General features: G+C 36.2%; 2 protein-coding genes across 4 annotated transcripts; both read left to right on the top strand.

The window, feature by feature from the left end:
* The first annotated feature begins 348 nt into the window (after positions 1–348).
* On the top strand, positions 349–6,553 carry abhd14a (abhydrolase domain containing 14A). Of its 3 annotated transcripts, XM_032549092.1 has the most exons (6): positions 349–428; positions 548–682; positions 2,325–2,578; positions 2,743–2,858; positions 4,286–4,521; positions 5,302–5,493. In XM_032549092.1, exons 3-6 carry the CDS (start codon positions 2,343–2,345, stop codon positions 5,491–5,493), a joined length of 780 nt encoding a protein of 259 aa, XP_032404983.1. In that variant the 5' UTR covers positions 349–428; positions 548–682; positions 2,325–2,342. The 3 variants fall into 3 exon arrangements, with proteins under 3 accessions (XP_032404983.1, XP_032404982.1, XP_032404984.1); XM_032549091.1 differs by having other exon boundaries at positions 399–682; XM_032549093.1 differs by lacking the exons at positions 349–428; positions 548–682 and having other exon boundaries at positions 2,343–2,578; positions 5,302–6,553.
* A 1,977-nt stretch (positions 6,554–8,530) lies between these two features.
* On the top strand, positions 8,531–15,812 carry LOC116710200 (aminoacylase-1A-like). Its single transcript, XM_032549090.1, is given in 17 exon segments — positions 8,531–8,784; positions 8,911–9,053; positions 10,494–10,522; positions 10,524–10,559; positions 10,650–10,754; positions 10,848–10,942; positions 11,138–11,171; positions 11,173–11,215; positions 11,870–11,959; positions 12,710–12,766; positions 12,866–12,939; positions 13,213–13,262; positions 14,004–14,148; positions 14,237–14,305; positions 14,440–14,519; positions 15,156–15,216; positions 15,311–15,812. Coding segments are annotated over 16 exon segments (1,260 nt in total). The 5' UTR covers positions 8,531–8,784; positions 8,911–8,926; the 3' UTR covers positions 15,476–15,812.
* Positions 15,813–19,675: the final 3,863 nt, after the last annotated feature.

Raw genomic sequence — 19,675 nt, 5'->3', positions numbered from 1 at the left:
TGGTAAACCGCTACTCACGCACTGAATAACATCTCATTAACTGGTGCAGGTATTATAAAAATAACAATGTTGAACATGTTTTCTTTTTATTTATTGAGGTCTATATTTTGTGTTGTTTTTAATTAATGTAACTAAAGTTGGCACACACATTTTGAAATGGATTGAATATTATGAATAAAACATTTGAAGTTTTGTAATAATTCAAACATTTTCTTGTACATTACTTTTGTACATTTTGTAATAGTGTAAGCTTTGTAATCAGGTGACAGTTTTCGTAAAATTTGGATAATTTCTTACATAAATGTCTGCGTTCGTCTGCAGGAAATTGCGTAAAGGGCTGAAATAGTTGTTTTGTGCACCTCGTAAAAAGTTCCGACGAGCAACAGACGGTCGACAGCTTTGTAAATATATAACAGCACATTTTAGATGTACGAGTCTTGACTTTTATGTGTTGCTTATAATATTTGCTCCCGACTCATTTGAGTAAAGATCTGACATTACATTTAATGTATGTTTTTTTTTTTCTCTCTATAATAATAATAAAAAGCTTTAAGCGGTAGTAGCCTTCAACCTCAAGTCTGTCAGATACAATTCCTGCATCAGCCAGACATGGAGAAGACATGATGAGAGCCAGGTGCTTTTATTTCTGAGCGCATAAGGATTAATTATCTCCAGTTTGTTGGTATGTATCTTTTCTTCAAAAGGCCTCATTCAAGCATATTGACAACAAAAGAGCTACTGTTAGCTTCTGTGTGCAATTTGGCTAATTAACTGCGACTGATTATGTGGACTGCGGTCAAACAGACTAAATCCTTTGTCCCGGAGGATTAGTTGTAATCTATCGCTGGTGTTTCATTCATCTGTTTAACATAGAAAGCCACCTCTACATTAGAGACTCAGCTGATATAATGAAGTGTAGACTGATGTGCAAGGAGAACAGATCAGCTCTATGATTGAAGTGAAGGTATAATCAGAGGTGGATAGAATAGCCAAAAAATTGTGCTCAAGAGTAGCATAACTTCAGTAGAAGTAAAAAGTAGCTGTTCAAGCAAATGACTCGGTGAGGGTTTTCAAAAAGAAAATATGGCAAAACAACTACTCAAGCATTGAATCATAACATCTCATTTAATTTATGAAAAATTAGCTAACCTAAAAAGAAATAAAGTTATGGGAAAATTCTGGTATTTTAAAGAGTAAGATAAGAACTGAATTGAAATTAATAACATCATGAAAAGGTAACCAATTCAGGTAGAAGAAAACAAGTTAAAATTATATTTTTTATGACATAAAGTTGTTAGACTCATTATTCACAGTGAATAATGACGAGAACAGTGCCTTGTACTTCCATTGACAAAATTTTGTGTATATTTGTTGACCTCCAAAAGGCTCAGAGTAGCGTACTGGATTTGTTATCACTCTACTTTAGCTCATCTTTTCACCTCTATGCAATGTTCAAAATCTGTGCTCTAGTTATCACATTTTTATTGAGATGTTGCCAATCATCAATTTTTGACATTTTTAAGTGTCCAGGCAGTTTGTGTTTCTCTTCTGTATATTATTTTTAAAATGCTACAAAATATTTCTGTGTGATCATAAAGGAAAAAAAAACAGCACTTGAAGTTACAGTGCTGTGTATTTAGTCATTACTACCTGAACAGGTATGTTACTAACTTCACCCTATTAGTCAGAGGGTGAACTAAGTAATATAGCAATAATTGAAAGTAGTTGTTTCCTGTCTGACTCTATTGCTCCTCACATCACTTTGAAGATATTTTTACCCCACAAAATCTATAACACCTTCTGCTCTTTGATGTTTCTGGATATTAATTTCTGTACATATTTTTTGCAGTTGTCTCACACAGTTTAGCCCATGTTGAGGTCTGAACTTTTGACAAGTTCACTTTGATTCTTATGCAGCCATTCACTTGTAGATTTCAGGTTGTGTTTGGCATCACAGTCCGGTTGAATAATCCAGTTATAGCTGTTCGGACAGATGGCCACACATTTGACTACAGCTGCTCAGTATATCAAATTGCATTTGTCATCACATTAGCCATGCTTGCAACATTGTGGTTGCAAGTAACTGCTTGGATGTATCAGAATTATGCCTTTCAACAATTTATCTGCTGCTCTATATGCTATATTATTTTCATGTAACACTTCATTTGTTAGGAACATGTTTTGTTTACAACTACTATACACCATAAGTTTAAAGCAGAATTTGATTTACTTGTTTTATTATTTTGTGTATAATAAGAAAAAAAAACCCTGAAATTTTGTACAAAGGGTTTCAGACTCAGTGCATCGTGTGCAACTTTCTCCAGGTCATTCATCATATCGAGATGAATTTCCTGCGTAATCGTCTCGTTATGCTGGGCCTGATGTTGTTGGCCACATTACTGCTGTACCTGCTGCTGCCATCCATTCGCCAGGACAACATGGAGCCATCCAACGAAGCTCGAATCGGGCCCCCGATCCTCAATGTGTCCATTCGCACTGGACAGCTTCCCGGAGACCCCCCACTGTTCTTCCGAGAAGCTTTACCTGTGGATCGGGAGGGGCAGCAGATACTGCCAAAGTGAGCAGACTTTTGGAAAACCAGTTTAACGCTTTTTAACTGCAAACTGTTCTTTAGCATTTATTTTTTGATCAGATTGTCGTCCATATGATTGTCTTCCTTATGTTTGAGTTTGGTACTCAAACGTAAGTTTGTTTGAGTAACAAACGTATGTCTCTGTTCAGGCTGCAGATGGTCCTTCTGCACGGCCAGGCTTTTACATCCAAAACGTGGGAAGAACTGGGAACCATGGCCGTGCTAGCAGCTAATGGATATCAGGCCTTAGCTATGGATCTGCCAGGTACACCTTGAAGCTTACTTTAATATATTAGTAGTAACTGGGAATGCAAACAATTAATATACATAAGATTAATTGTCTAATATTGTTTTATTAGACTGAAATTAGAATCGTTTAGCGTCCGCTTTAGACCTTCTTTCAGTGTGCTAGTGTGGCTGCCACCCTGAAGAGGGCGCCGCTGGTCATCTTGTAGTGATTCGAAATTAAAGATGGCGGAGCCATTTCATTCCGTGTAACGCATGGACGGTGTAACGGTCCAAATGGAGTCCGGTGTGGGACGCGAGATTTACTTTATACAGTTCTTTTGTGAAATATAAACACTCGACAAACTCCTCCAATTTCTCCTTCATAGCGCTCACTCAGCTGTGCTACATGGCGGAGCGGCTGTCAACTTCTCAACCGAAGGTTGAAGGTGGCGTTGAGGGTGGTTATAGGTCATCCAGGTGTTTTGCACAGCTGGATATTTCCCATGGGAAAGTAAAGGATTTCTCAGACAATGCATGAAAGAGTCATGGTAACACGCCAGGTATATTTTTAATGAGGGAATAACATTACAACAGGATGTAAAGATCAAAAAAGTCAATTTTACATAATGCTGCCCTTGAAAATTTTATGTGCTTCTTTTTCAAAATTCAGCATATTCTGAAAAATTTTGCCTTTCATATTACGGAAAGACAGTCGACCTTGAAATGAAATGAGAAAAGTCCGGGTTTTTTTTTTCTTTTTTAAAGGTTTCTTATCAGTTAGTTAGTCGATCGATAAGCTCGTTCAATTTTGGATTAACTCAATCGATAATTTGCATTCCTTCCTGGTAGTAACATAGGTATCAATGGTAAAGATATGATGAGAAAAAATAAATTTATTGTTGATATACATGATATTTAAATATATTCAATGCTGTAAAGTCTGTTTTTAAGCTAATCTAAAAATTTTGCCATCCCTATTAACTCTGTTTTCAGGGGCTTTATTGAAAACTGCTGAAGATATTTTAAGCGAGTGAATAGTATTGGCACAACAAAAGAAAAAAAAGGACCCATACAAACATTTTCTTTTTAAAATTTACTGCAGGGTTTCAATAATTGTAAATATATATATAATTACAGTATATGTACATTGGTTTTTTTGAAATGCATGTTTTTCCTCTGGTAACAGTGCCCTCTTGTGGTTGAAAGTATTTTTTTTTCCACTTCAGTTGTCATAATCGTTCTTTCAGTGCACAGTAACAATTTACTAACATTTTAAAATACTTTTTTGTAACTTGTTTGGAAAAAAATTCTAACATTGCTTATTTATGAAGTGTGCCATGCTACCGATACATACAGGCTGTATCAGAAAGAATATATTTCTTATACAGTTTTTACAGATTACACACATTTCCCAGTTACATTTTCTAAAATATAAATATTATCTTCCATAAACTTTTCATCAAGGTTATGGGAAATCGCCAGACTCAGAGGCGCTAAAGACAGAGCAGAATCGGGTAGACCTCATCTCGCGGTTCATGGAGTCGCTGGGTGTCAGGGCTGCTGTCCTTCTGAGTCCCTCGATGAGCGGACATTACTCCATCCCTTTCCTCATGAAGAACAGTGCTCAGCTGCGTGGCTACATCCCTATAGCACCAGTTGGTACCCGGAGCTACTCTGCTCAGCATTACAAAAAAATCCAGGTGAGTGGACAACTTGTTGTGACTGTAGTGATCGTTGTACATCACATAAACAAGTATAATTTAATATAAAGCATCGTTCCATCAGTTATTTGTCAAGATATTAAAAAATACTTAAAAATGCTTTTCAAGTTTTTTAGGCAGATTATCATTATCAAAGTTACCATGCATTCAGTGAGTGGAATATAACAAAACATGACTCCAAAAGGGTGGAAATAAACAAAATAAATCTTTTGTATTCTTGTTGTTATGATTAGTCTTTTTTCTTATTACATTCTGACCATAATGGGCCCCATCATGCAGAAATATCTACAGAAGATACTATTTATCTAGTAGCTTCTGTGTTACCCACAGTATTATTATGTTAGGTGACATAATAACATGGTTTTTGTTGCCATATGTTCTTACAATTGTTAAAATTTTATTCTGTACCAAAATTAAGATTAAACCTCTTGATGAGAAGGGGTTTAATTTGAAAACTGCACACAAAGCTAAAACTACATCAACTATTTTTTCTCCCTATATAACATTAAACAAGTCTAACAGTTTTTCTTTAAGGTAAGTCAAACTTCTTCGGCATTGTTGGTCAGTTATGGTGTTCACACCACTGAGGGAAGGTCATTTTTAAATTCCTGTTTTTGTCTAAATGCTCATGCCTCCCCCACAAAAGATTAGCACCCTTCATATGAACCACATTGGTTTCATAAAACACTGCCTCTTCTACAAACACTAGCATTTACATTGTCTAATCTGTTTGATTTCTTTTACCTTTTTTCTTTGCAGACTCCCACTCTAATCGTTTTTGGCGCTTTGGACACAAATCTGGGTGCCCAGTCTCACAAGAACCTCATCCAGCTTCCCAATCATGAGGTGCTGAAATTAGAAGGAGCTCGGCATGCTTGTTACATGGACAAACCCCATGAATTTCATCGAGGTTTGATCAAATTCCTTGACAAACTCAAGCAAGATATATAGCAGAGGAGGAAAAGGTGTTTAAAAATGTGAACAAAAGATGAGCAAGGAATAGGAAATCTGATGCTTTGGAGATGACAAAAGGTTTTAAGATCTTTCTTTTTCCTATCAACCCTTAGAAAGAGAAAAGGGACATCGCAGGGGATTTTGGGAGATTATATCAGATGTCAGTGTTATGAATGTAATGGGATTGTAAGTTAAATGGCCCTGGAAATATGAGACCGGCTTAGCACAGCTTGTAAGTTTACTTCTGAAAATAATAAAACTAGCAACGTATGTAGTTGGGTGTTTTACATGTGTGTCTTGTCTCTGGTTGCTTTTAAAGACATTTCATGTGTTTGCTTATATGTTACTATTTTAGCAGTTGGATAACTATATATGTAAATGCTGCTCTTGCCTATATTTAAAAGATTTTATTGTACTTTGACATACAGTACATTAGAAATTAACACTACTCTCAGCTAACTAATATAGTCAAATTGGTTAAAGAAAGCCGGAATGATCGAAATTAACAAATTAAAATAGTTTTAACAAAAAAAAACCGACTAGAGAATTTAGATAGACATTTAGATATTGTTGATAAAATTCTATCAAATGTGGACAATCAAGCAAAACAAAAAGATATTTAAAAATATATATTGAAGCTTCTTGAAATAAAAAGTAACTGCATTGTTGTTCTTTATGCAAAATATTACGAAACACTAAAGTTTTTTGAAAGCCTTCATACTGTTTGTGTTTTATATTGTGTGAACTCAGCTGGAAGGAAGATGTTTGTTGGATCTCTACACTCTTAGCACTGTTGTTGTTTACACAAAAGAGAGAACTAAATTAGAATGTTTATTTTTTGTTACTGCTAATTTGTTATTCCCATTAATATGTGTATTAATATGTGCACTTTAGCTTTGATCTGTGAAATCCACTCAGCAGCTTCATATTTTATTAATAAAGTAGGAGGGTCATTTTCTATTTATTTTCAACAGTTTTGACCGGTATGTTTAATGCTGTGAACAAGTTTAAATAAATGTCAAAACATTAAAACAATAAAAAAAAAAAACTATTGCAATATTCAGTTGTGTTTTTTTTCAGTTTGGGTCTTTGAATGTCACTAGTTTATAAAAATAGAAAATGTCAATACAAAACCTAAATGGTAAACACAGAAGTATTGTAAAATACAGAAAAAAGTAACTTGTTGATACAGATGTAGATTTATATAAGACAGAAAAACAACCTATGTACATGTATAGGATTAGGACTGGTATATAATGAACTGGAAAGGTTGTATGTTCATTAAAACTGAGCGATATCTGCCTTTTGAAACTCAAGTTATGTGCATAAAGTGAAAAAAAAAACCAGAACAAAACTGTCATTAAAACCCTTTTTAAAGATAAACAAATTGTTCTGAAAAAGCAGACTCATATTAAGGTGTGAGTGAAAGCTTTTCTAGTCTGTTTTCTATTGTTTTTGCAGAGAAATGATTGGACAGGACTTGTGCTATGAAAAGTATTTCGCCTGATTTGTTTTTGGACAGGTGAACAAGGAGAAACTAATCACACGCATTCCTGATTACTGCCAGACCTCTGTCAGGAAACCACTTAAAAAGAACTTGTCTGACATCATGAAGTAGGCTAAAAGATTTGAAATAGCAACAAATTATGACTCCTTAAAGAAATTTGGAACAGATGAAAAAAATCATTGACATTTATTAGTCCAGAAAGGGCGGCAAAGCCATTTTCAAGGCATTCGGGGCTGAAGAATCAAAGTGAGTCATTATCCACAAACGGAGAAAACATGGAACGGTGGGAAACATTTCCAGGAGTGACATCTAATTATCAATATGTGATGTCAGAGTTAAAGTCCAGTTCTTATCTACGTCAGTTACACATTATATGGTCACAGTTTGGAACAAAGCTGACATTTTCACCTGAAGTGAAAACGTATGTCCCTGAAATGGTTTCAAACACTAGAAACCTGGAAATAGTAGCTAGGAATAGGTATCGGCTGGTCTCTGGTCAAATACACTGGGGTTTTATGCTGACATTTTTGCAAGGACAAGTGTCACCTTTCCTATTTATTTGAGATTCTCCCCATTTAGCTAAAAAAAATGTATCAAGGAAATACTGAGATTCATTACACATAGATTAACCATTTTTTTGGTTGGTATTTCTGATAACATAGTGGTGTACAGCAAATGAAAACCAAAACTGAACTTACTCTGAACTCTAGAATATTACCATCAATGAAATTGATTTTTATTTGAAAAAATGCCAGCCCACTAAAAAAGTTTAATCATGTACTACATGATTTTTTAACTCAATACTTATTTTGGATTCCTTCGCAATAATAATTGCATCCATATAGCAGGGATGCAGTTATTATTGCGGCTGTCAAGGTGATCAGCCTGTAGGTCTGCTAAGGTGTAACTCTTCCTTCACACACTGTGACCTTTATTTCCAAATGAAATGCAAAGTCATTTAAGAGACATTTGGGCCACTGAACAACAGTAAATCCTTTTTCTCAGTGGTAAGAAACTTGTCAAGTTGTGTATGGTTCAGGAGTTACTACATACAGAACTCTGTCAATAACCAGTTATATGGCAATGACTTGCGATTACCAACAGTCTTCTCTGTGGTTGCGTTTTCATCTTTATTTCATTTCATGTAATATGCTGATAATGTAATAAAACTCAATTTAGGTGATATATTAGTTTCATTCTTTTAATTAAATACATCACCTCTCTGATATTAGGAGATGTATGCAAGTGCTGAATAAGGACGCGTTACAACTATTAAATGATAAATGGGCTTGCCACACTGGCCGAAGCGTGTTTGATTGCGTCACAGTTGAGAAATGGTATAGCCCAAATTAGGGGTGTTTTATGTTTCTTTTTTGAAAATATTGTGTTTGAAGAATTACTTTAAATTATTTATGAGTATTAGAGTCAACGAGTCAATATAAATGAGTGTAAACTCCAAAAACTTTAGTTGTTTTTCTTTTGGCTTTTTAAGAGAACAAAGTGTTGTTTAAGAAGAGGTGAAATCCCCCTACAGGCTGTTTACTGTTTGTGGGTTGACTGCCTCTGGTGAGTACAGGCAGCGAGTAATCTTAACTAATCCTTAAAAGTAAAATAAATATACACATATATTCTATTTGACCTCTTGCGCCGACAGTTTGGCTTAAGCTGGTTAATGAGCAGCTCGGAGGAAGCTGCCACTGCTGCTGGAGCTCAGGTTACCTTTCACAAGGCTAGCCGATTCTTAGCGTGACATTACCAGCAGACCTGAGAGCGGAAAACAGGTATGGTATCTGCTCCGACAGCCTCCACATATAACCGAGTTCAGTGTCTAGATATGAAATATAATTGGACCCTTCTGTCTTGTATACTGGCACAGTTTACCGTAAAATGCGTTTCGTGTTTTTAAGGGAGTAAAATCACACCATGCTACCTGACAAGGACGGTCCAGTCATTGGAGGGGGTCAGGGCTCCCCTGAAGGAGAGGACCCCTCTGTGGCTCTGTTCAGGGAATACCTCCGTCTTAAAACCGTCCACCCTGCCCCTGACTATGGTGAGACTCCTTTCGTCACAAGCAGAGTAAAATCATATGTTTAAATATCCCTCCAACAAGCTTTGTTTATTTTCACTACTTTTTTATGTCGCTAATATTTGACCAATACAAATATTTATGTGCTACACATTGCACAGTGAAACTTAGTTGAAAATATCTTTAAAGCTTATTCTGTTGTTGAAGCAGGTTGTTGTATTACCTGCTCCTTTATCAAAGTCCAGTTCTAATCTACATGAGTTACACATTATATGCCCACAGTTTGGCACAAAGCTGAAATTTTCACCTGAAGCAAAAACGTAGTATGTCCCTGAAATGGGTTCAAACACAAGAGAACTGGCAATAGCAGCTAGGAATAGGCATGGACACCAGTGTTGATGTAAACAAAGATTGTAAACACCTATGAATTTAATTCCTCAATTTTTGTACCCTGTCTGCAGTTTAAAGTTCTTTAAATGAAATTAAATAAAAAGTGCCTAAATCTATGTCTGTATGGAGCTTAAGGACAGACAGAGATTTGTACTTAAGCTCTGTCTGTACAAATCTCTGTACAACATATTGCTTTTTCTGGTACAAATACATTATTAGTTCATACCTGCTTCCAAAGTGGGATGTTCTCATCTGCAACTAGTAATGAAAAACAAAAAGCAAGTTTCCAAAATATTTCAATTTTAAGTAAAAAAAAAATTAAATTAAATAGGTTTTTTCTATATTAAAATGGATAAGCAGAAATTTAAGCTTGAATATAAAACGCTTTTTTAAGGTAATAATAAAAAAGTCAAAGACAAAGTGAAACAAAACATTTCTTTTTTTATATCTTTTATTGTGACTCTAGGAGGCGCTCTTTCTTTAGTGCTATTTCACACCCAACAAAGTTATTCATACAGACAAGCAAGAACATTAAAATGTGCATAAAATAAATAAATGTATAAAGTTTAGAAAAATAGTTAGTTTTTGGTGCTGGAGTAAAGCGGACGGACCCAGATACGGAAGAGGTTTGTTTTCAACCAGCTGTCTGGAGTTCAGTTCTTGACCTCTGTACATTATTTCCATGCTGTTTCCCTTTTGCTGTCTCAGTTTTATGAACAAAAACCGCGGCAACACAAAACCTTAAAAAAAACCTAACTTCTCTGTCTCAAAAACACAATGTCAAGAAACTCAACCATACCAATTTTGCTATTTTTATTTTTAAAACAGGAAAATGAGCTTGAGAAACTGTGTTTCAGCGTATTTCTTCTGGACACTCTCATTTCGTCTTATTGGGATTTAGAAGTCTCTAAAACATGCAGAAGTGTTACAACATAGCTGGTTTATAAATTTGTATTTTTTATTATTATACTAACCTTCCACAGCAGTAAATAACCAACAAGAAAAAGATTAGTGCCAGAGAATTTGAACATATCTATTAATGTTAAAACTAGCTGTGTGTTTTTTCATTTGTAGATTCTGCTCTCAGGTTCTTGGACAGAATAGGCCGAGGAGCTGGAGCTTCCCATGAAAAAGATTGAGGTGATTTACTTCATGATATGATGATCAGATGCAAGCAATCTGTAAGCTTGTGACAGATGTTTCTTAATTCACCCGTCCATCTGCTCTCAGGTCTGTCCAGGCAGAGTTGTATCTATCATGACATGGGAAGGGACGGAACCCACCCTAAAATCCGTCTTACTGAACTCCCACACAGATGTTGTACCTGTTTACCAGGTACGAGCTTGACCTCAGTTCTGTGAGTTACTGTCCTGTTATTACCTGAAACAGATGAGTAAAGAATAGACTTGGTATCAATCTCTTCTCCAGGAGCACTGGAAATACGATGCTTTCAGTGCTATGAAAGATGCTGAGGGTAACATTTTTGCCCGTGGATCTCAGGACATGAAATGTGTGACTATACAGTGGGTATAAAAATAAAAACTGCCTCAATAGCTTCTCTTATTAAACAGAATTTTTACTCTAGTGTTGTTGTGATCTTCACTTGTGTTCATGTGCAGTGAGAACAACTTGTTTAATCACTGAACCTGCTCTCTTGTCTATTCAGACGGTTTCTTTGTCATAATACGTGCTGAGTTGGGTATTTGTTGTCTGTATAGATACATTCAGGCGGTCAGAAGACTGAAGGCGCAGGAATTGGAAACCGACACGCACTGTGCATTTAATGTTTGTTCCTGGTAAGTTATTTGACTGGGTCCACACTTCATACATCAGCTATTCAGGACTTTAGAACGATGTCATAAAGCGTCTTTCATTGGAAAGCATGATGGCGTGCAAGAAGACAAAAAGGCTAAAAAATGACACCTTGAGGCCTCTAAGTCTACAGAACAACAATTAGGAAAATCTAGGTTTAGGAATAATGTCAGAACAAATCTTTTTGCTCATCATAAACTTCCAGACTATACTAATTTGTGCTAGAACTTTATCTGGAAACCTGCAGGTGGACTTGACATGAAACAAAGGATGAATATATGGCAAATCACCTTTTGTCCACTGTTATGTATGTGTAGTAGAGGATGTGTGTTGCTGTGGGCTTGTTTTACTTCTTAAGAGTTCAAGGCTTTATGAACACTTTGAAGTACCAGGGCATTTTACAAAAAAATAAAATAAAATAGAGCACTCTCTCTGTATCTGTAAAGGGTAAGTGTTTTTCTGTAATGTTATAAAATACATTATAAAATTTATGGAACAAATTTACCAGGGAAAACTATACATGTGGCCAGAGTTGAAACTGACTAAAAAACTCGATGCAACTGTTAAAACTAGATTATCTTTCAGTAAAAAAAAATTGTGTTTATAACTTTCACAACTCTATGAGATTTTTTTTTCAGATGAAGAAGTTGGAGGCCATAAGGGAATGGAAACATTTGTGACGCATCCAGAGTTTCAAAAGTTAAACATCGGCTTTTCTCTGGATGAAGGTATCTTTACTATTTTTTTATGCACTTCGCATGGGCTTATTTATTATTCTTTAAAAAAAAAGACATGTCTTTGGATAAAATTAAATTGAGCCCACAGAACAGTAGTTACGAGAAACATCTGGACCATAAACAAAGCATACTTAACAACTATTATGCAATAAACAGGATTACATTTTAAGGAGGAATTAACGCAGAGATACGTTACTATTTGATCATGTAAGAGATCAAAGGTCTCTAACACATATCTTCCTTGAAGCCTGCTTGATAATCTAAATTGTAAAGCAGGAATTTAAAAAATCTTTGAAGAAATTGTAAGCATGAGACGACAGGGGTTCCTTCAGAGTCTAAAATTTTGTCCAGGCATTTTTCTATCCTGGATACAAATGGAAAATGAAAATATAGCATGGATTTTCTTATTGTTTAGATTTCCACTCTTTATTCTCCATCCCATAGTGTAAAGAGATCTGTCAGTCTATCTGGTGGATCTTATGAGTTTTGTAGAAATACTTGCCATAAATTCATAATGAACTTATTTAAAACCCTTTTCAGAGATGGTATTTGTTCAGTTAAATCTCATCGTCACAGTAAAATGTTTGTGCCTGAATTTTCCTCTAAGCTGTTTTAAATTAACATATTTTATCTTTCTTTATGTACCACTAGCGTTGCTGCTGCTAGTCTGTACTCTGTAATCCATTTTCTTTGATTCGCTCTCTTCATGCTGATCTTATGTTTCTTGTTTGTGTTCTGGAGGTCTGGCCAATCCTGGTGAGGCTTTCACTGTGTTTTATGGAGAAAGGAACCCCTGGTGTGAGTATGCAACACAAATGAGGATGTAAGGCTCCTGCACGGCTTTCACTCTTTCTGCCCAAGAATGAAAAGAAAACCTGACCACTGTCTCCTTTTCAGGGATTACTGTCCGCTGCCCGGGAAGTCCTGGTCATGGCTCTAGGTTTGTGGAAAACACAGCTGCAGAAAAACTCGTAAGATCCTTTCATTTTTCTCCAACATGTTTTAAAAAAACATGGCCATTCTTTTGCTTCAAATATTTTTTGCACTGAGGTGTTTTTTTTGTTGTTTTTTTTTAGCAGAACTGATCATTTTTAATAGTATAAATCACAAACCTTAGCTTAAATCAATTGTATAAAAATAAATCTTCTGCCAAGCTTACAATCAATAAAATCATTGAATCACAAATTTTCTCTTTACAAAAACTAGCTAAGACAAAATGGATCAGTTTCTTTTCTTTGTTGCAGCGACAAGTCATCAACTCTTTTCTGGACTTCAGAGAGAAGGAGAAACACCGGTGAGATAGTTTAGATTTCCCTGCTTTAAATAGTCTTTTATGTGAAAGTATGAATTTTTTTTATGTTGCACATTATTCATCTTCCAGCTTGCTTTAGTTTAAAAAGAGTAAGAAGGTGTGATGTACTAGTATTATTAATTATGTTAAGAAATGTAAAAGAAATATCTTTTTTTTTTTCAGATATGTTGAGCTTTCAGTTTGAGTTTTCAGAGGTGCACAAGCAGGCATCGTAATTTGTAAATAATGGCGTGTGAGGCCAGCTGAATACTTTCATTTCAACTGTAGCAGTTTGTTTGTGTTATTGGAGACTTCGTCCAGCATCTTGCGGTCTACTCTCGGTGAACTTGAACATCCAAGTATTTTTCATGGCAAATGTGTTAATTTGAATTTTCTTTGAGACCTCTTTTACTCTCTTACCAGAAGCTAAACAAATTTCTTCCTGAAGGTCTCTGGCAGGTTCATAAACAGCTGCTTTGATGTAGCTGCGTTACTTTAACCATTTTGTGTGAATAAATGTGGGAAAATTCTATTTTTCTTCTTCACCGTGAATTGCATCATTCTTTATTACATTTTACAGAAAGTTTTACATTTGTTTAATCATTTTACTTCTATTTCCCAGTTAAATATCCATGTTTGTCCTGATTTTATATATTTTGTAACGGTTGTAGTTGCCCTCCTGTGGCAGTCATAGTTTTCCTTTTTGAATATGGCGTTTCTCACTGCCCTTGTTATGTCTGCCAGGTTAAACACCAGTGAGTGTTTCACACTGGGAGACGTCACCACTGTGAATATGACCATGGTTAAAGGCGGTGTGGCCTACAATGTCATCCCAGCTGAAATGGATGTCAGCTTCGACTTAAGAATCCCACCCACAGTAAACCTCCAGGTGCGTAATGTTGCATTATTGACATGTAACTCCACAGTGACCAACCCTCATATTTAATGCAAACTTTAAACATTAAACTCCCCATCAGGAGTTTGAAAAGCAGATCAAGCAGTGGTGTAAAGATGCAGGAGATGATGTCACGTATGAGTTTGCTCAGGTCAGTGAATTTCCTCCAGATTAGACAAACAATCTACTGAACTATGTGATCTACTGTTGGCTGCTTCTCTCAGTGATTCATTCCTTGCTGGTCTGTTTGGTTTTGTTGAATGAAACTAAATAGTTTCTTTGCAGAAACACATGAACCAGAACATCACATCCACAGCTGAGAACGATCCCTGGTGGAGCGCATTCAGTGCCGCCTGCAAGTCATTGTGAGTACTTTGCAGGTCAGATGTTTACATGTAAATCCTCCATTAGAATGTCAGATTATTTTGGGAGTTTTTAACTGTTTAATCGATCAGTTCTTTTTTTGGGATGGACTCGAATGCAAAAACCAACTGGAACTATATGTGGAAACAGGGTGCACAACTTTGAATTTAGGATAAGAACTTGGAGTACTGCATTTTATTTTATCTATTCCACACACAAAATTATACATATTGGCCTAAATATAGACGTACTCATGGAACCCTGTGTTAATGAGAGAAAATGACCAATAAATGCATTCTTATACAAAATGAATTTAACTCTCCTCAAAGTTAATTTAAAAAATGCTGAGCTACTGGAACATTTGCCTCCATTTATTGCATTTTCTTTAGGTTTCCTGTAAATCAGTTCTGCTGGTGTACAGTAAATGTGCGACTTTTACCTGCATGCAGTACTCAAGCATAACATTTAGATATTTTCTTCAGTATTTTAGTTTAGACAACCCTTCTAACATTTTTCCTTCATAAGTTTTCTCAAATTTGCTGCAGTTGCGAGTTGGCGAGGAACAGTTTTATTTATTCATCACAGTGCCTGGAAATGCTTTGCATTTGTTATGCATCATATCATCATCTCCACTGCAGGAATATGACTTTGGAAAAGGAGATATTCCCAGCTGCCACCGACAGCCGTTTCATCAGAGCAGTGAGTATAAAAAAACCTGCAGCCTTTTTGTTACCATTTAAAATTACACAATTGAATCAGTCCCTGCCTCTGACCTGTTTTTTAATTATTCCAGGTGGGTATCCCTGCTATTGGCTTTTCTCCAATGAACAGGACCCCCATTCTGCTGCACGATCATAACGAACACCTGAATGAGCGAGTCTTCCTGAACGGCATCGGCGTGTACGAGAGGCTCATCCCAGCTCTGACCGCCGTTCCTGCCTCACCTGACGAGGCTTAGTCGATCTTTAATCCTCACTGAAACACTTTTCACTGGCTATATGAATATTTAACTTGAGGAATTTGCAGAGATTACCAAAGAATAACAACATGTATATGATTAAGCCAAACTGAGCACTTAAACTTTGATATTTCTTAATTTTGGATTATTCTCAGGTAGTTTTGAATTACATCAAATTGTATCAGATCCATATCATCCTAAAGGAAAAATCACCTATTGTGCTAAAGATTGTTTTCACTTGTATAACCGTTGTGTGATGAAGATCACACATTTATTTAATTGTAAATGATTATTCAACAAATACAATCTTGTTTAATAAACAATAGAATAATGAAGACATTTGTTTGTTTTGTCTTTTGCCCAAGACTTAGTTACTTGTTTTCCACAAATGTCAAATTTGACAAGGGCATGGATTTTCTAACCAAAGCTCTGGACCTCTGAAGCTCTTGCTGAATTACGATGAGTCTCATAGTTGCTTTTCAGATCATATTATATGCTTTTCAGCTGAAATCACTTATTGCCCAAATTTACTCTAAAACATCTTAACGGGATGAAGAAAACAAGTTGACTGTAATTTGTCTGTGGCTGGCACTGTTGCTTAGGAATGTCAAGATTTAAATCTGATGTTTTTTTTATGCTGGCATTATTTGTCTTTTGTGAAAGTTTTGAAGTAATCCTTGGCAATTTATGTCCTACAATTGTATACTGTTGTGTGTAATGTGGATTTTGTCAGGGACATGCTTTCAATTTGTACCTTAAATTCAGTATTGGTCATGTGTCTAATCAGAGGCCACATAAATGAGAGGTTTAATTACATCGTCTGTTTATTGCAAGCAATTAACCTCCACCTGAGGTGCTAATCTGCCTCTGGGACGAAACAGATTTGCAACTACATCAATAAATGATTAAAGCCATCAGTGCTGCCTAGTAGTTTGAACACCTCAAAATTAGAGTCCAGTTGGGAGAAAAAAAGAAGAGTTCAGTCAACACTGTCTTGATAAATTACAGCTACGAACACTAGAGATGGTTAATTTAGTTGAGAACACAGAAAAGAGAGATTAATCTGGGGTTTCAGCAGTGTGGGCACTTTCTGACGATGTTCAGTACAATAAAATACAATCAGGGGAGCCTAATTTCAAGCTGTAGTATCAGATTCACAGGGTGCAAGTGAGCACAAAGAATTAATTCACTTGAATTTGGTCAAATAAATTGACTGAAATGATAAGTTTCTCAGCCACTGCTTTCTTGTTACTGTGTTGTCTGTTAATGGATGTTTAATTTGTTAGCAACTAGAAGGAAGGCAGTGAAAACAGGGAGGCAGACACATGTTCACATTGTCCTTTGGCAGATGTTTCCACTCATTTAGCTGAAAATACTCCAGGGGGTAAGAAGATATTCATGAGATGAGAAGATGAGTTTTACACTCAAGTTCCTTTCTTGCTGCAATCCTAAAGACCCAGGGACCTGGCACTGCAGCTTCACTTGTGGTGACATGCCGTTAGTGCAGGGTGGTTAAAATCACTGCCTTACAAAATTAATTAAATACCTTTTTAATCATTTGTCATATTAGAGTAAAACCTTCAGTATATGTACTGGGATTGTCTGTAATAAAACAACACAAAGTATTACATTATTGTGACGTGGAAGGAAAATGATAAAATATATATAAAAGAGTGGGGTCCTACTTTTACTCAACTTCTGAAATCCATAAGTAAAATTCAGTACAACAAACTGGCTTCAGAAGGTAACCAAGTCTTGGATGTCCACCTAAACTAACAGAACAGGCAAGGAACGCTTTAATCTGTATATCTATCTGTATGTCTTAAGATATATTTAGCTGTGCTCCCCCTTAAATTTTTCCTTGGCCTGTCCTAGCCATTCTGATAAAAATTTTCTGGAGGTGACACTACATCTAGGGCAACTAACAGGCCCAGAGATCTTGAGTTTATGGCACATTGGCAAAAAGAAACCCATTATCAGAAGAAGTCATCTTTGCAGTTTGCCACAATCCATTCAAATGATGTGGAAGTAGGTGTTCTGCTCATATGTCTCTAAATTAAACTCTTTACATTGAAAATATTGTTTGTAGAGTAAAGCTAAAAGTCCACTCTAACCACACTACCCTTTTGCAAAACATGATGTTGGCAGATCATGTTGTGGAGTTTGTTGGATAACAAACTTAAACCTAGTGCATAACCAGAGCTAAAATGGAACTGTTCACCGCATTTCAGAATGGCCCAGTCAAAGTTCAGACCTCAATCCGTTTGAGAATCTGTGGTATTGCTTGAGAATTGATGTGCACAGATGCTGTTCTCTGAGCTTCAGTTATTATGTAATAAAGAATGGGGAAACATTTTCAGCTTTTGGATTCATGAAGCTGGTAGAGACATACCCAGACTTGCAGCACTAATTGCAAGGCGCTTCTATAGCATGTCACAAAGTTAAACGGCATTAAATTCCTACATTTATAATGATGATAATGCTTATGAAGTTATTTATAGGTCCATTATTTTACATCTTCATGCTTCCCTACTAAAATTTCCTTTGAATGGGTCCTGAACACATATGTAGATGCAGTAAAAAGGTTTCATATGGCCTTTGCTTAAGGTTTTTACTGTCCTTCAATGAAGTTGTGATGTTTGTAGTAGGACTCTGAATATGTTGCATAATGTTTCCCTATAGCAGACATTTCCTTGCAAAATGGGTCAGATTTATCCAGACACAATGAGAATCCTGGCGGATGTGAACAGCATACTGAGAAGGAGAGTTCAGCGCTGTGGGAACCCTGAGCCTCCTGAGCCTTACTGCTGCAGCTCAGATCTGACTATACAGGTATAGAGCTTTTTTCTAGTTGTAAAGTTTAATATCCAAGTCAAATATCTACTATTTATCAGGGTTATTAGTGTTACATTGTTAAGATGTGGAAGCACGAATGTTTTTATGAAAACTGACAAATTGGCCCACAGTTTTAATTTGTGTGCTCAAAATAGCTTATAAAGAGGGAATACTTTTTTGAACTGGAAGAATAACAACAGAAAGAGGTGAGAAATAAACAACACATTTGATGTATTATGTTGTTTACATTAGGTTAAGGTCAGTCTTATCTTCAGCACAGCCCTCTTTGGATTTGTTCTCCAATTAACTGAGCATGTCTCTCAAAGGGGGGGCACCGACAGGAAGACTGAGCAGCCAGTAATTAGTCTTCTCTCTCCCCAGGACATGACAGCAGCCTTAACACATGGGGCCGTCAGGGAGACGAATAAAAGCAGAAGCCACATCCTTCCTCCCAGAGGGGGCAGGTGCAGTCATCCTGCCGGCTGTCGAGCATGAGAACGCCGTGCTGTGCATCGCATTGCTGCTGCTTAGCAGTTTGCAGAGGACATGTTGCTTTTGCTGTTAATTTGGGAAAAAATTGGCAAATATGGAAAAGCAGAAATGTGTACACTTAAGCACCCTCCACGATGACAGTCCTAGCTATTTGAAATGTGTAAACGTTTCTAAAATGAAATGTTGTTGTTCTGCATTAACATATTCTAATGATGGAAACATTAAACAAATCCATTGTTTAATTTATTCTAAAGTGAAGAGAAAATACAACATTAATTTTTAAAGTAACCGTTGTGTGTTTTTCAGCCACATAGTGCTACTTTATAGCACAAATAAATAACTAGGTTTCCTTCAGGTGTTATTAAAAGGCTGCATATATCAGATATGACTTAAAAAACTGTAAGTTATGCCTAGTACTGGCTAGTCTGAAGGAGCTGAGTGGAGGAAGTGCTCTGTGAGGGAGAAGCTTGGATACTTGGAAAGTGCTCAAAGTGGAGCTGTGCCTTGAAGGTGGTGCTAGAGCCACCCATGCATTTTGCATGGCTCAGTCCTTTTCTCCAATACTCCACAATGTTGAATATACACTACCTCACAGGTTTTAGGCCTAGAGACCTTGATAGACATTGGAAGATGGTTGATTTTGTGTGTAATGGAGCATTTCTGTCTTGATTCAACCACATGTCTGTTTTATGACAGAGTATAGATTTTTATTTTAAATTTCCTGGTGTTTCAAAGAGTTGATTATACCATGCACTCGAACAAGGTTCCCTGTAAACTTTGGGAGAAAACAGCTTCAGGTACAGTTATTTTATGGGACTTGTAAGTGATGCCACTGAATAATTTTGCTTGTATGAAGGTTGATTCTTTCTAAAT

The sequence above is a fragment of the Xiphophorus hellerii genome, chromosome 20 (genome assembly GCF_003331165.1).
Source record: "Xiphophorus hellerii strain 12219 chromosome 20, Xiphophorus_hellerii-4.1, whole genome shotgun sequence".
Classification (NCBI taxonomy): Eukaryota; Metazoa; Chordata; class Actinopteri; order Cyprinodontiformes; family Poeciliidae; genus Xiphophorus; species Xiphophorus hellerii.
The sequence above is the reverse complement of the archived record's forward strand: the minus strand, read 5'-3'. Positions and strand labels throughout refer to the sequence as shown.

Coding starts and splice junctions, on each gene's coding strand:
- abhd14a (XM_032549093.1), top strand. CDS start 2,343: ATGAATTTCCTGCGTAATCGTCTCGTTATGCTGGGCCTGATGTTGTTG. Junction 2,859..4,285: donor CTTAGCTATGGATCTGCCAG/GTACACCTTGAA, acceptor CTTTTCATCAAG/GTTATGGGAAATCGCCAGAC. Junction 4,522..5,301: donor AGCATTACAAAAAAATCCAG/GTGAGTGGACAA, acceptor TTTTCTTTGCAG/ACTCCCACTCTAATCGTTTT.